Source organism: Neoarius graeffei, chromosome 7 (genome assembly GCF_027579695.1).
Source record: "Neoarius graeffei isolate fNeoGra1 chromosome 7, fNeoGra1.pri, whole genome shotgun sequence".
Taxonomy (NCBI): Eukaryota; Metazoa; Chordata; class Actinopteri; order Siluriformes; family Ariidae; genus Neoarius; species Neoarius graeffei.
In genome coordinates this window covers 26,473,893-26,489,282 of record NC_083575.1, presented here as the reverse complement: position 1 = coordinate 26,489,282, position 15,390 = coordinate 26,473,893, and the positions used below count along the sequence as shown (strand labels likewise).

At 39.5% G+C, this 15,390-nt stretch overlaps 1 protein-coding gene across 1 annotated transcript in view; it reads right to left on the bottom strand.

Moving 5' to 3' along the window:
- Positions 1–15,390, bottom strand: part of csmd1a (CUB and Sushi multiple domains 1a) — an 800,422-nt gene that overhangs the window by 314,795 nt on the left and 470,237 nt on the right. The window contains exon 17 of the mRNA XM_060924925.1: positions 12,848–13,036. Within this exon, the coding sequence (XP_060780908.1) occupies positions 12,848–13,036 (189 nt within the window). The remainder of the gene's footprint in view (positions 1–12,847; positions 13,037–15,390) is intronic.

Genomic DNA, 15,390 nt, shown 5'->3' with positions numbered 1-15,390 from the left:
AATAAAATAAATTCTATTTTGTTGTAGATACCTGCATATTATGGATGTAGCCAAATCAAAATACATTATTCGGATTGGACAGAGAATGTGTTCTACAGGAATAAAAACACAGCTAAGAACAGGAGGGAGCTGGTGACTAGGATCCCACAGGATGCAGCCAAAAAAAGTCATTTTGAGCATGAGGTCTTTACTTTCATGTCTTGCTTGAAAGCAAAGCTCACGGGCAGGTTTGCCAGGCTTCTGCAAAATTCCCACCACTACTTTATTTCAAAAACTGTAGAAAAAGACTTGACACTAGCCCAGAACTTTAAACACACAAAAGACGCTTTCGCATTTCTTCCATGTGAAACAAGTCCACAGTTGTGCGTATGCATTTCTCATGCACTCCATGAAGACAGGCCACAATGCTCTGGGCAATATACAGTGTCTTGCAAAAGTATTCATCCCCTTGGTGTTTGTCCTGTTTTGTTGCATTATAAGCTGGCATTTTGGGGGGGGTTAGCACCATTTGATTTACACAACATACTGACCACTTTAAAGGTGCAAATTATTATTATTTTTTTATTGTGACACAGACAATAATTAAGATGAAAAAACAGAAATCTGGAGTGTACATAAGCATTCAGCTCCTTTCAGATGAAACCCCTAAATAAGAGCTGCTCCAACCAATTCACTTCATAAGTCACATAATAAGTTGATTAAGATCCACCTGTGTGCAATCAAAGTGTCACATGATCTGTCACATGATGTCTGTATAAATCAACCTGTTCTGGAAGGACCCTGACTCTGCAACACTACTAAGCAAGCAACATGAAAACCAAGGAGCCTCCAAACAGGTCAGAGACAAAGTTGTGGAGAAGTATAGATCAGGGTTGGGTTATAAAAAATATCCCAAACTTTGAATATCCCAGGGAGCACCATTAAATCCATTATAGCAAAATGGAAAGAATATGGCACCACTACAAACCTGACAAGAGAAGGCCGACCACCAAAACTCACAGACCGGGCAAGGAGGGCATTAATCAGAAATGCAACAAAGACACCAAAGATAACACTGAAGGAGCTGCAAAGATCCACAGCGGAGATGGGAGTATCTGTCCAGAGGAACACTTTAAGCTGTACACCCCACAGAGCAGGGCTTTATGGAAGAGTGGCCAGAAAAAGCCACTGCTGAAGAAAACAAGTTGGGAGTTTGCCCAACAGCATGTGGTAGACTCACCAAACACAAGGAAGAGCATTCTCTGGTCTAATGAGACTAAAATTGAACTTTTTGGCCATCATGGGAAATGCCATGTGTGGTGCAAATCCTGAGAACACCATCCCTACAGTGAAGCATGGCGGTGGCAGCATCATGCTGTGGGGACGTTTTTCATCTGCAGGGACAGGAAAGCTGGTCAGGACTGAAGGAAAGATGGATGGTACTACACTCAAAAAACCCAACATGGGTGTCTGTTACATGAACCTAAGTCTAACATGTAACGGTTGACATTTAGGCCACTCAACAAAATTGTTTCTGGCTAAGTTAACACATTTTACTTGGGTGGAAATACTTTCCATAATTTTATTACATTCACTGAGCAAGTTATTTTTTTGAGTGTAAATACAGGGCAACTCTGGAGGAAAACCTGTTTGACTCAGCCAGAGGTTTGAGACTGGGACGAAGATTCACAGTCCAGCAGGACAATGACCCTAAACATACTGCTAAAGCAGGGGTGTCCAAACTGATCCATAAAGGGCCGTGTGGCTGCAGGTTTTCATTCCAGCCATGCAGCAGCACACCTGACTTGGCTCATTCAATCAACTGAACTGTCTTCACACAGTCAAATAACTTGCAGCCACACCCACCCTTGATTAAAAGGTGGGTGTGTCAGTTGATTGAATAAGCCAAATCAGGTGTGCTGCTGCATGGCTGGAATGAAAACCTGCAGCCACACGGCCCTTTATGGATCAGTTTGGACACCCCTGTGCTAAAGCTACACTGGAGTGGTTTAAAGGGAAACATTTAAATGTCTTGGAATGGCCTAATCAAAGCCCAGACCTCAATCCAATTGAGAATCTGTGGCCTAACTTGAAGATTGCTGTACACCAGCACAACCCATCTAACTTGAAGGAGTTGGATCAGTTTTGCCTTGAGGAATGGGCAAAAATCCCAGTGGCTAGATGTGCTAAGCTAATAGAGACATACCCCAAGAGACTTGCAGCTGTAATTGTAGCAAAAGGTGGCTCTATAAAGTATTGACTTTGGGAGGGGTGAATACTTATGCACACTCCAAATTTCTGTTTTTTTCATCTTAATTATTGTTTGTGTCACAATAAAAAAAAAAGTGCACCTTTAAAGTGGTAGGCATCTTGTGTAAATCAAATGGTGCTAACCCCCCAAAAATCCATTTTAATTCCAGCTTGTAATGTGACAAAACAGGACAAACACCAAAGGGGATGAATACTTTTGCAAGGCACTATATAGCATATTTCTGCTAGGGTCTCCAAGAAACAATAAACAAACAAAAAATATATATTTAGTTATAAAAAATGAACTTGTACATCCATTGTGCATGTTTGTCATTTTGTAAATGATTGTTCTTCATTGTTATAAAAAAAAAATCTTCTCAGAAAAAACATACCATCATTAAAGTGGAACTTTTCAGGACTGTAACACACCCACTAGCTGAAATAAATCTCTAGTCTCATGAAATCTCATCGGTGATGATTGTTGTCAACTATAAACAACCCTGATTTGGGAAAGACACTTGTTTTGAAGCATAGTTATCTTGCTTACTCAATCACATTGGACGGAAGTTAGAAAGCCTGCTGATTCAGGACCTTTTGACACACACAGCAAACACGGAGGAAAAAAAGAAAAAATCCCAAACATTCAGAACTGCATTTGTTCGGAACATTATCTCTTCATCCTAATAATGCATTTAAGTAAGTACAGGGTATCTTATTTATTGCACAGTGGCAACAGGATCAATTTTTACTGGGAATTATATATATATATATATATATATATATATATATATATATATATATATATATATATATACAGTGGGGCAAAAAAGTATTTAGTCAGCCACCAATTGTGCATGTTCTCCCACTTAAAAAGATGAGAGAGGCCTGTAATTTTCATCATGGGTATACCTCAACTATGAGAGACAGAATGGGGGGAAAGAATCCAGGAAATCACATTGTAGGATTTTTTAATGAATTAATTGGTAAATTCCTCGGTAAAATAAGTATTTGGTCACCTACAAACAAGCAAGATTTCTGGCTCTCACAGACCTGTAACAACTTCTTCAAGAGGCTCCTCTGTCCTCCACTCGTTACCTGTATTAATGGCACCTGTTTGAACTCATTATCTGTATAAAAGACACCTGTCCACAACCTCAAACAGTCACATAGTGGCCAAACTCCACTATGGCCAAGACCAAAGAGCTGTCAAAGGACACCAGAAACAAAATTGTATCTGCAATAGGTAAGCAGCTTGGTGTGAAGAAATCAACTGTGGGAGCAATTATTAGAAAATGGAAGACATACAAGACCACTGATTAATCTCCCTCGATCTGGGGCTCCACGCAAGATCTCACCCCGTGGGGTCAAAATGATCACAAGAACGCTGAGCAAAAATCCCAGAACCACACAGGGGGACCTAGTGAATGACCTGCAGAGAGCTGGGACCAAAGTAACAAAGGCTACCATCAGTAACACACTACGCCGCCAGGGACTCAAATCCTGCAGTGCCAGACGTGTCCCCCTGCTTAAGCCAGTACATGTCCAGGCCCGTCTGAAGTTTGCTAGAGAGCATTTGGATGATCCAGAAGAGGATTGGGAGAATGTCATATGGTCAGATGAAACCAAAATAGAACTTTTTGGTAAAAACTCAACTTGTCGTGTTTGGAGGAGAAAGAATGCTGAGTTGCATCCAAAGAACACCATACCTACTGTGAAGCATGGGGGTGGAAACATCATGCTTTGGGGCTGTTTTTCTGCAAAGGGGCCCGACTGATCCGTGTAAAGGAAAGAATGAATGGGGCCATGTATCGTGAGATTTTGAGTGAAAACCTCCTTCCATCAGCAAGGGCATTGAAGATGAAATGTGGCTGGGTCTTTCAGCATGACAATGATCCCAAACACACGGCCCGGGCAATGAAGGAGTGGCTTCGTAAGAAGCATTTCAAGGTCCTGGAGTGGCCTAGCCAGTCTCCAGATCTCAACCCCATAGAAAATCTTTGGAGGGAGTTGAAAGTCCGTGTTGCCCAGCGACAGCCCCAAAACATCACTGCTCTAGAGGAGATCTGCATGGAGGAATGGGCCAAAATACCAGCAACAGTGTGTGAAAACCTTGTGAAGACTTACAGAAAACGTTTGACCTCTGTCATTGCCAACAAAGGGTATATAACAAAGTATTGAGATGAACTTTTGTTATTGACCAAATACTTATTTTCCACCATAATTTGCAAATAAATTCTTTAAAAATCAGACAATGTGATTTTCTGGATTTTTTTTTCTTATTCTGTCTCTCATAGTTAATTTTGAACCGGTTTGCCATTTTAACAACGCACGTCTAGTCAGTGGGAAAACACTGGGAGTGACATCATCGGAGTGAAATTTTGGAAAATATTCTATCCACATTCACTGGATATGAGCAGCCGTGCGCTCTGATTGGCTATTCTACTACTAGGCTATCGGCTCATATACCACGAGTAGAGAAAAATAAAATGCCGGAGCGTGTTGCTGAACCAACCGAGGACGAAATAAAAACTCCATTCGAAAACAAAACCCCAAAAAATACAAAAAAAAGGAAAATGTATCTTTTTTTATTTTTCAAGAATTACTATTATCACATTTTTTCATAAATTGATTCTGTCATTTTGCTGGTTTGTTTACATTCTAAGTGGAAATGATTTTGTCGGACGTTTTGTATAAAGTTTTTATTTATTGAATTTGCAAAAAAATAAAAATGATTCGTTTCTCAAAATCCAGTGAATGTGGATAGAATAAAAACACTTATTCCACTCAATCTCGTCGTATATGGCTAAAAACCAACTTGGTGCTATGTGCCTTGTTGGCTATCAGCTCATGTACAACTTGATTTTGTGGAATAACTGTTAAATCTATCTATCTATCTATCTATCTATCTATCTATCTATCTATCTATCTATCTATCTATCTATCTATCTATCTATCTATCTATCCACACACACACAGTACTGTGCAAAAGCTTTAGGCATATGTAAAGAAATGCTGTAGACCAAAAATCGCTCAACATGAAAAAAAAAAAAAATACTATAAACAGTAATCAGTAAGCCAAAGTAAATGCAACAAGGTCAATATTTGGTGTGAGACGACCCTTCACTTAAAAAAAAAAATAGTCTCAGGTACAATGAGTGCAGTTTTATAATGAAATGAGCTGTTGGTTTTACTGAGCGTCTTACAGAACCAGCCACAGTTCTTCTGGACACTTTGTCACACTCGCTTCATAATTTTGCACCAAAACCCAGGAGACTTCATTATGTTTTCTTTTTTTAATCTGAAAAGTGCTCTCTCATGTAATATGCTGTTCTGATATAAACTTTTTTTTCCCCTGTAACATTTAATTTCATGCTGGAAAACGAACGTTTGGGACTCTAAAATGTTTTTGTACTGACTCGATAATGTCGAAGTCATAGAATAGAAATCTATCACAAAGTTTGCATGAGAAAAAAAAAATAGTGTGCCCCAGACTTTTGCACAGTACTTTGTTTGAATATTATTCCCTCTCACTTTTATATTCATAAGCACTGTGTTTTTACTGAGACTCTGAGACTGTCCATCTGATATGAGTTTCTGGAGACACAAAGAAATAACTGGAGCCCCTCAAACATTTGGAAGTGGATCAATAATGTCTTTTCTCAGCTGAAGTGCACCATTTTATAAACCCATCAAACTACTGGTGTAAACCAAGTGCGAATGAAACAGTAAAACCAAACCAAAACAAGACAAAAACCCCTTTCTTGCTCAAAAAAAAAAATAAATAAATAAAATAAATCACACCAACCGATAAAACCCACAAACCAAAGAATTACTGAAATGAGCTGCTGAAATAAAGCTTTGAACTGAACAGACAGAAATCAATAAATAGCTTAACATGGTTTAATCATATATTTCTAGCTCCTAGAACAGGTATGAATGTAACTGTCCTGTTTATCCCATCTATATTGAACATCAGGCTCAGATGAGAGTGCATCAGACCAAAGCGTTATTCCATTAGGAGGGAAAGGCACTGGGGTGATAAGGAGCAGGCAGAGGAGGCAACTAGAAATTCAGAATGAAATGGGCTGTGGTTTGATTATGCTTCCTGGAAAACATTTCATGTGCTTATTCCAATCCCTATCCACAGTCACATGTGCAGATACACAATTAGTTAGTGAAAAAAAAAAATACCTCAGTGAGCACTGTCCTGTCTTTTCCTCCCTGTTTAATCTCCTTTCTCTTCAGCTTCCAGAAAATTATCAGTTAAACTTTTTTCTCATCAAAAATATATGACTTGGGAGAGTATTCTGACTGCTTGTGCTTTCTCATTCTGATAAGTAAGGATGGTCCCGATGAAATAGTGATGGGGTAATAGATAGAGATGGGATGAGAGAAAAAGTCTCACTCAATCGTCTTACTCGAGTCCTCCATCTCAGTCCTGAACATCCCAATAGTCAGTTTTACTCCCTGTCACTCATTATTAAACTCATTCTATCGAGTTATAATAATGTCTCTCTATGTCTGCCTTGTTTATTAGCGGTGGTTGTTTTCTCATCTTATCTCATTATCTCTAGCCGCTTTATCCTGTTCTACAGGGTCGCAGGCAAGCTGGAGCCTATCCCAGCTGACTACGGGCGAAAGGCGGGGTACACCCTGGACAAGTCGCCAGGTCATCACAGGGCTGACACATAGACACAGACAACCATTCACACTCACATTCACACCTACGGTCAATTTAGAGTCACCAGTTAACCTAACCTGCATGTCTTTGGACTGTGGGGGAAACCGGAGCACCCGGAGGAAACCCACGCGGACACGGGGAGAACATGCAAACTCCACACAGAAAGGCCCTCGCCGGCCCCGGGGCTCGAACCCGGACCTTTTTGCTGTGAGGCGACAGCGCTAACCACTACACCACCGTGCCGCCCCTGGTGGTTGTTTTTTTTTCTCTAAAATTCTTGTTTACAATGCAGGAGGGGCAGCACGGTGGTGTAGTGGTTAGCGCTGTCGCCTCACAGCAAGAAGGTCCGGGTTCGAGCCCCGTGGCCGGTGAGGGCCTTTCTGTGCGGAGTTTGCATGTTCTCCCCGTGTCCGCATGGGTTTCCTCCGGGTGCTCCGGTTTCCCCCACAGTCCAAAGACATGCAGGTTAGGTTAACTGGTGACTCTAAATTGACCGTAGGTGTGAATGTGAGTGTGAATGGTTGTCTGTGTCTATGTGTCAGCCCTGTGATGACCTGGCGACTTGTCCAGGGTGTACCCCGCCTTTCGCCCGTAGTCAGCTGGGATAGGCTCCAGCTTGCCTGCGACCCTGTAGGACAGGATAAGCGGCTAGAGATAATGAGATGAGATGAGATGAGATGAGATGAGATGAGATGAGATGAGATAAGACAATGCAGGAGTTAAATGCATACAGTGAATATTTAATCCCAAAACTGTGCACATCTGTATTCAGACCTCAGTTGTAACTGCAGACATAAGGAGACTTATGAAGAAGTGAAAGGAGAGTTCCACAAGCAGGGTGGAGTTGGAGTAAAACAGGGGCATGTCTTGGTTCGGCACGATTTTGAACCTGCATCTCATTTTTCTTGTGCAAGAAACACTATTAAATCCAACGTCACTGTTTGACAGTTTGATGTAACCGTGACATTTATCATACCTTCAAAGTCAACAAAAAGGGTTGGCTTTTTCCCCCCTCACACAGAGGACATCGGCGGAGGCAGAAACTTAAATCAGTGACATCGTTCATGTATAAATTTTAACTTAAATTGAGCTGTGGGTGCAGCAGATCAGTGCTTGGTCAATGAGGATGAATGCAATATTGAAGTGATTAATGTGACAGTCATCAACTAGAGACTATTCATGCAGCAATAAAGTATATTGGTAATACAAAATGCTTGCCATTTTCTTAATTATAATGTACATCGTAGTATTTGTCCTTTTTAATTGTTGTCTCTTACTTTTGTTACACTGTTGTACAACTGATAGCAAAGAAAAATAAACACCAATTCCTTTTTCAGTCCACATTTTCTATCCTGAAATCAACTTATCTGTATGACTGAACTCCGAATACATGTTAATTTTCAACTCTGAACACAATCCAATATTTCTTGTTTCTTCATTTCCTAGTGTTCTAGTTTCCTGATTCTTCATACCGTTTTTTTACATTTTACTGACTCATAGAAGCAAAGTGAGGCAGTAGCCACTATGTCATCGCGTTGTAAGAATGATTGTAACAATAGCGCACTGCGCATGCGCATAACAAATCACCAGAACGGCGAATCGTGATCTCGCAATACGAACAGTTGACCTTGCGTTATCAAAGGTACACAAGAATGAATGGCGAAGCCACTATGTCATCGTGTTGTAAGAATATAAGAATGAATACTGTATAACAATAGCGAAACTTCGTAACCAGTCAGCACTTATCCTGATCAAGTTCGATTCCCCGTTCTACTTCTTGATAAACTTCAGAACCAATCAAAAATAGAAACAAAATAAGAGAAACCTTATTATGACTTCATAGTATCGGATGATAATTGGAAGATAAAAAGATAAATGAAATTCACCTCGTGGTTTGCCAAGGCAACTGATTCGATATCGAGTAAGTGGTGATCATTTGAAGAAAATTTACCTTTTGATTATCACAGCTTCTGAAAGGTCAAATAAAAGGTTTTGTATGGGTTTTTTTTAGCTTTTTGGCAGATATATTGAAAAGCTGACATCAAACCTGTTATTCGCTTTAATTTTTAAATTTTATTTTAGAGTCTTTACACTACACTTGTGAAACAAAATGTGCTCATTAGTACTAAATAATGCTTCGAAGACAATTCATGAACAAGTGCTTTCTTACTATTTTGAAAATAGATCTAGTTCACAGCACTCTATTTTGAACAAAACACAGTAAACAAAATTGGGAACCAAAACACTACGAGCCCTGATGCTGCTCACAGCTTGGTGATGCTTGCAAGAGATGAGGCAAGTAGAATTGATAACATGTCTATCTGCTATATTTACTGTATGGACATGGGATCAAAAAACTGTTTTATTTATAAGCAGGAGCCACATGGCCCCATAGGGGACCTATTTTTGATGCTTGGTCCCCTGTGGTAACCTTCTACATATACATTTTGCCTGCCTATGGGTTATGACAACAGTTATTGTGAATAATTAAATACACACACACACACACACACACACACACACAGTACCAGCCAAACGTTAGGACACGCCTTCAAATTCAATGTTTTTTCTTTATTTTTATGAAGTAAAAGATGCTTCATGTCTTAAAGTAATGATGGATGCTGTTTCTCTTTACTTAGTTGAATGGTTCTTAACATAATATGGATTACTATATTTGTGGAATAGGGTTATTCACTGTATTTTTATTATTTGACCTCAAATACGTTAAGAAGGCAAGAAATTGCACGAATTAACTTTTGATGAGACACCTGTTAATTGAAAAGCATTCCACGTGACTACCTCAGGAAGCTGGTTAAGATAATGACAATATTGTGTAAAGCATCATCGAGATAAACGGTGACTACTTTGCAGAGGTGGACAAAGCACCCAACTTCATTACTTCAGTCAAAGTACAGATCCCACTGGTCAAATGTTACTCCGATACAAGTGAAAGTTGTCCAGTCAAATTTTTACTTAAAGTACTGAAGTACTTGCTTTTAAAAAATACTTAAGTATTAAGAGTACATTTTCTGTCAAGATGTTGTTGTATTATTGCCACAATGCTGACAAAACCTAATGCCATTACCAAAGAAAGAAATATGAATTCACAAAATGAACACATGCTGTGCCATCATAGTTAAAGGTCCCATGGCATGAAATTTTCACTTTCTGAGGTTTTTTAACGTTAAAATGAGTTCCTCTGACCTTCTTAAGTCACCCCAGTGGCTAGAAATTTCATAATGTGTAAACCAAACTATGCCCAACATTTGAGAATGGCGTGTCAAAACGGCGCGTTGATAAACTCTTCCCTTACCTACGTCAGCAAGGGAGATGATTCCCACGCCCCCCCTCTGGATTCCCACCCACTGTATGGACTGCCCGCCCAGCTCAAAAGTTGCCACCAAACATGGAAATTGCCCTGTACATGGATGTGACAACACAGAAAGGAGTCTGTTTTTACTGCCGACGGGAGAGCCCCTGAAGACGCAGTGGCTTAATTTTATTTACTTCAATAATACGCCGTCGAGTCTACCTAAGACGGTGTATGTTTGTCGGAAGCATTTTCCTGAGGAATGTTTCCACAACTTGGGACAGTACAGGGCAGGTTTTGCACATCAACTGTCACTGAAGCCTGGGTCCGTACCAAGCATCCCTGCCGCATCAGCCACAAACACCGAACAAGTAAGTGTATAACTGTTAAGTCGTTTTGCCATGTTTTAAAATCGGTGCCACGTTAGCCTTGCAATGGCTACATTAGCTGTGCAGCTAACCGCTTCCTGCAGTTAGCCAGGTACTCTGCGCTATAAAACCAAAAAGCATGCAGCATGCTCTGTTATAATAGCCAATCAAAACAGTTTTTACAAAGACACCCACATTCTTTTTTTTAAGTCACTCGTTCATTTTATTTGTTTGTTTGTTCAGTAAAAACCCAAACATTTGTTGAATTTATTTTATTTCCTCGCGTCGCACCTTAATGACGTCAGCGCGCGGTATTTTTCCCTTCGCGGTTTGTTCCTTCTCTCTCGCCATAGTAAGACACCCACATCCGCTTGTTCTGACCCACTGGAGGTAGCGTCACAGTGCTGTTAGCCAATCAGAGGTAACACGTTTACATGTCATGAATATTAATGATAAGACCCGCCCCCACCCTCTACCCTTCCCCGCCTCCTGCTTCTCATTAGCAAAACGACGCACTGGGAAAAGCGCTGAAATGGGGCTTTCTCCCAGGAGGCTATATTTACGTGCCGAGGGTTCATTTCGAGAAAGGCTGCGGATATAACATCCGGAAACCTCCACGAGCCCGTTTAAAGCATCAACAAACCACCATGCCATGGGACCTTTAAGCTAGCTAGTCAGTGAAACTCCACCTGACATGCTAGCAAAATCTTTTCAAACTCAAAATCATATTGGGTAGCTAACGCTACTAGAAAAGAAAGATTTCTACATTTTGTTTATTTGACAAGATTATGCTAAAACATATTTCTGAAAGGACTTCAGATAAGTTAACGTTATTCATCTTAGTGTAACTCTGTTTTTACATGCTAACTAACAGTGTCCAAGTTAACTAGTTATGTGTAAACGTTAGCTGTGGACAAGGCAACGGCAACTTGGCAGGCAAATCCACAGAAAGTCATTTGACTAACCAGACTGCATAGCTACATTTGCAACGTTATCGCGAGCTCTAAAAGCACATAAAACTTCATTGCAAGTTTTCTCTTGGAATAAACCCTTTATATACCTCAATATGCTTCTGCAGGTCAGACAGCGAGTTTTTGTAGCCCGTGATGTGGTTCGTTTTCAGCAAACATTTAAAATGAAACGCATCTTTAATCCTCTCAGAGAACTGAAACATGGGTTCTAGGTCTGGCCATGGGTGCGTCCATTCCCCAGAAGAACCACCTCCTTCCATTCTGCCATCAACTGATTGTGTTCAAATAATGCTGTTGAGAAATAATCGAGCTTGATTTTATCCAGTCTATGGATGTGACGTGACCCTAGTGATTACTGATAGTCTGTCTCAGTGTCACCTGCGAAAAAACCAATCAGATTTTAGAAAAGAAAAGAAAAAAACATCCACTTTCAAAGCTGCTTCATAGTAATGAGTAACGAGGACCTTGATAGAAATGTAGTGGAGTGAAAAGTACAATATTTGTCTTTCAAATGTAGTGAAGTTAAAGTCATAAGTTTCCAAAAAATATAATAAAGTACAGATACTCAAAACATGTACTTAAGTACAGTACTCAATTAAATGTACTTCGTTACTGTCCACCTCTGCTACTTTGAAGCATCTAAAATATGAAACTTGAACACTTTTTTTTTTATTTACAACATAATTCCATATATGCTCCAAATCCTATTTCATAGTTTTGATGTCTTCAGTATTGTTCTCCAATGTAGTCAAACAATCAAAACACAGAAAAAAACCTCTGAATGAGTAGGTGTGTCCAAACTGTTGACTGGTACTCTCCGATTGTGGTCAGATGTTTACATACACTCATCAAGAACATGAACATCATGGCAATATTGAGCTTTCAATGATTTCTTTGAACTGTTCTTCCCAAAGTCCTGACCTCAACCAGATTGAAAATATGTGGACTGGGCTTAAAAATCAGATCAATGCCAGGGGAAACACAAGTTTAATTAAAGTCTATAGACTCAGAATTATAATACTAATTCTGCCGAGAAGAGTCCAACCAGAATTCTATCAGAAGCTTGTTGATGGCTATCAAAAGTGTCTGATCAAGGTCAAACTTGCTCAGGGATGTTTAACCAAATATCAGATGTGCTGGATGTATGTTTTTGACCCCGTATGTATAATTTTAGCCCTGTCTCACCAGATTCTTTTTTTTTTTTTAACTTATTAAAAGATGTATGTGATACATTCATTGTCACAGAAAAATAACAGTTCCAAGTTCACAGATAGTGGAAAGGACTTACCATCACAACTGGGTAGAGCATGGTTCCACTGATGGTTCCTTTCACAGACAACGGGTTTATCATCACTCAAGGTGTAGCCCTTATCACAGCTGAACGTCACCTGGGAGCCAATGGCGAAATTATCACCATGTCTCTTGCCATTTACAGGAATACCAGGATCCAAGCATGAGTCACTCTCCATCATGATACCTGCAGAATTAGAGAGAACTATTTAACTCTACCTCTGGTGCCCAAAAATGAACACAGAGACGGCTCACATGACTATATGACTATCTAATAGCGATATCATGAAAAATTACGTGGCAAAACAAAATTTTCTGCGATATTGTGATAAATATACAGTACCAGTTAATGTTTAGGCACACTTTCTAATTATATATATATATATATATATATATATATATATATATATATATATATATGAGAGAGAGAGAGAGAGAGAGATTGATAGATAGATATGAAAAGTGTACACACCCTGTTGAAATGATATTTTTTTCTGATGTAAAAAAAAATGAGACCACAATAAATAATATCAGAACTTTTCCTACCTTTAATGTGACCTATAATCTGCACAATTCAATTGAAAAACAAACAAACCTGTTAGGGGGAAAAACAAAAAAAATGTACAATAATCTGGTTGCACAAGTGTGCGCACCCTTAAACTAATACTTTGCTGAAGCACCTTTTGATTTAATTACAGCATTCAGTCTTTTTGGGTTCACACCTGCCATCAATTAAAATGACTCTTATTAACCCCAAATAAAGTTCAGACATTTACTCAGTTGCTCCTCCAGCAAAAGCCAGGGTTCACAGAGAGCTTACAAAGCATCAGAGGGATCTCATTGTTGAAAGGTATCAGTCAGGAGAAGGGGACAAAAACATTTCCACGGCATTAGATATACCATGGAGCACAGTGAAGACAGTCACCAAGAAGTGGAGAAAATATGGGACAACAGTGACATTACCAAGAACTGGACGTCCCTCCAAAGCTGATGAAAAGACCAGACGAAAACTGGTCAGGGAGGCTGCCAAGAGGCCTACAGCAACACTGAAGGAGCTGCAGGAATTTCTGGCAAATACTGGTCGTGTACTACATGTGACAACAATCTCCTGTATTCTCCATATGTCTGGACTATGAGGTAGGGTCAAAGAAAAACATCCAGGCCCGGCAAAATTTTGTAGAAAAAAAAAAGGAAAAATCTCCCAAAAGCATGTGGGAAAATGTGTTATGGTTTGATGAAACCAAGGTTGAGCTTTTAGGTCACAATTCCAAAAGGTATGTTTGGTGCAAAAACAACACTGCGCATCACCAAAAGAACACCATACCCACGGTGAAGCATGGTGGTGGCAGCATCATGTTTTGGGGTTGTTTTTCTTCAGCTGGAACAGGGGCTTTAGTCAAGGTGGAGGGAATTATGAACAGTTCTAAATACCAGTCAATTTTGGCTCAAAACCTTCAGGTGTCTGCGAGAAAGCTGAAGATGAAGAAGAATTTCATCTTTCAGCATGACAATGACCCCCAAAAGTTTTGGAACGGCCCAGCCAGAGGCCAGACCTAAACCCAATTGAAAATCTGTGGCGTGACCTGAAGAGGGCTGTGCACAAGAGATGCCCTCGCAATCTGACAGATTTGGAGTGCTTTTGCAAGGAACAGTGGGCAAATATTGCCAAGTCTAGATGTGGCAGGCTGATAGACTCCGACCCAAAAAGACTGAATGCTGTAATTAAATCAAAAGGTGCTTCAACAAAGTATTAGTTTAAGAGTGTGCACACTTATGCAACCAGCTTATTGTACATTTTTTTTTTATGTTTTATGTTTTCCCCCCTAACAGATTTGTTTGTTTTTCAATTGAATTGTACAGGTCACATTAAAGGTGGGAAAAGTCCTGAAATTATTTATCGTGATCTCATTTTTTTAACATCAGAAAAACCTATCATTTTAACAGGGTGTGTACACTTTTTATATCCACTGTGTGTCTATATATATGTGTGCCATGTTCAACAAGACGGAGTGGAATAACTGTTTTATTCTATCCACATTCACAGGATTTTGAGAAACAGAACATTTGTATTTTTATTTTTTGGAAATTTGATAAACAAAAACTTTATACAGAACGTCTGACAAAATAATTTCCACTTAGAATGTAAACAAACTGGTGAAATGACAGGAGCAATTTGTGAAAAATGTGATAATAATTCTTGAAAAATAAAAAAAGATATGTTCTTACCATCAAATACTTTCATTCCATATTTTGTTGCTTTATTTTGTATTTTTTGGGGTTTTGTTTGCGAGTAGAGCTTTTATTCCATCCTTGGTTGGTTCAGCAACATGCTCCGCCATTTTATTTCTCTCTACTCACGGTATATGAGCCGATATCCTAGTAGTAGAGTAGCCAATTAGAGCGCGTGAATGTGGATAGAATAAATATATCTATAGATCCTCCCCATCATATAGTCTACCCCTTATCCAATATCATTAAAGCTTCCTTCAGTAATTTCACCTCAGTTCATTACGTCCATTAAGTTCAAGATTTCAGGGATAT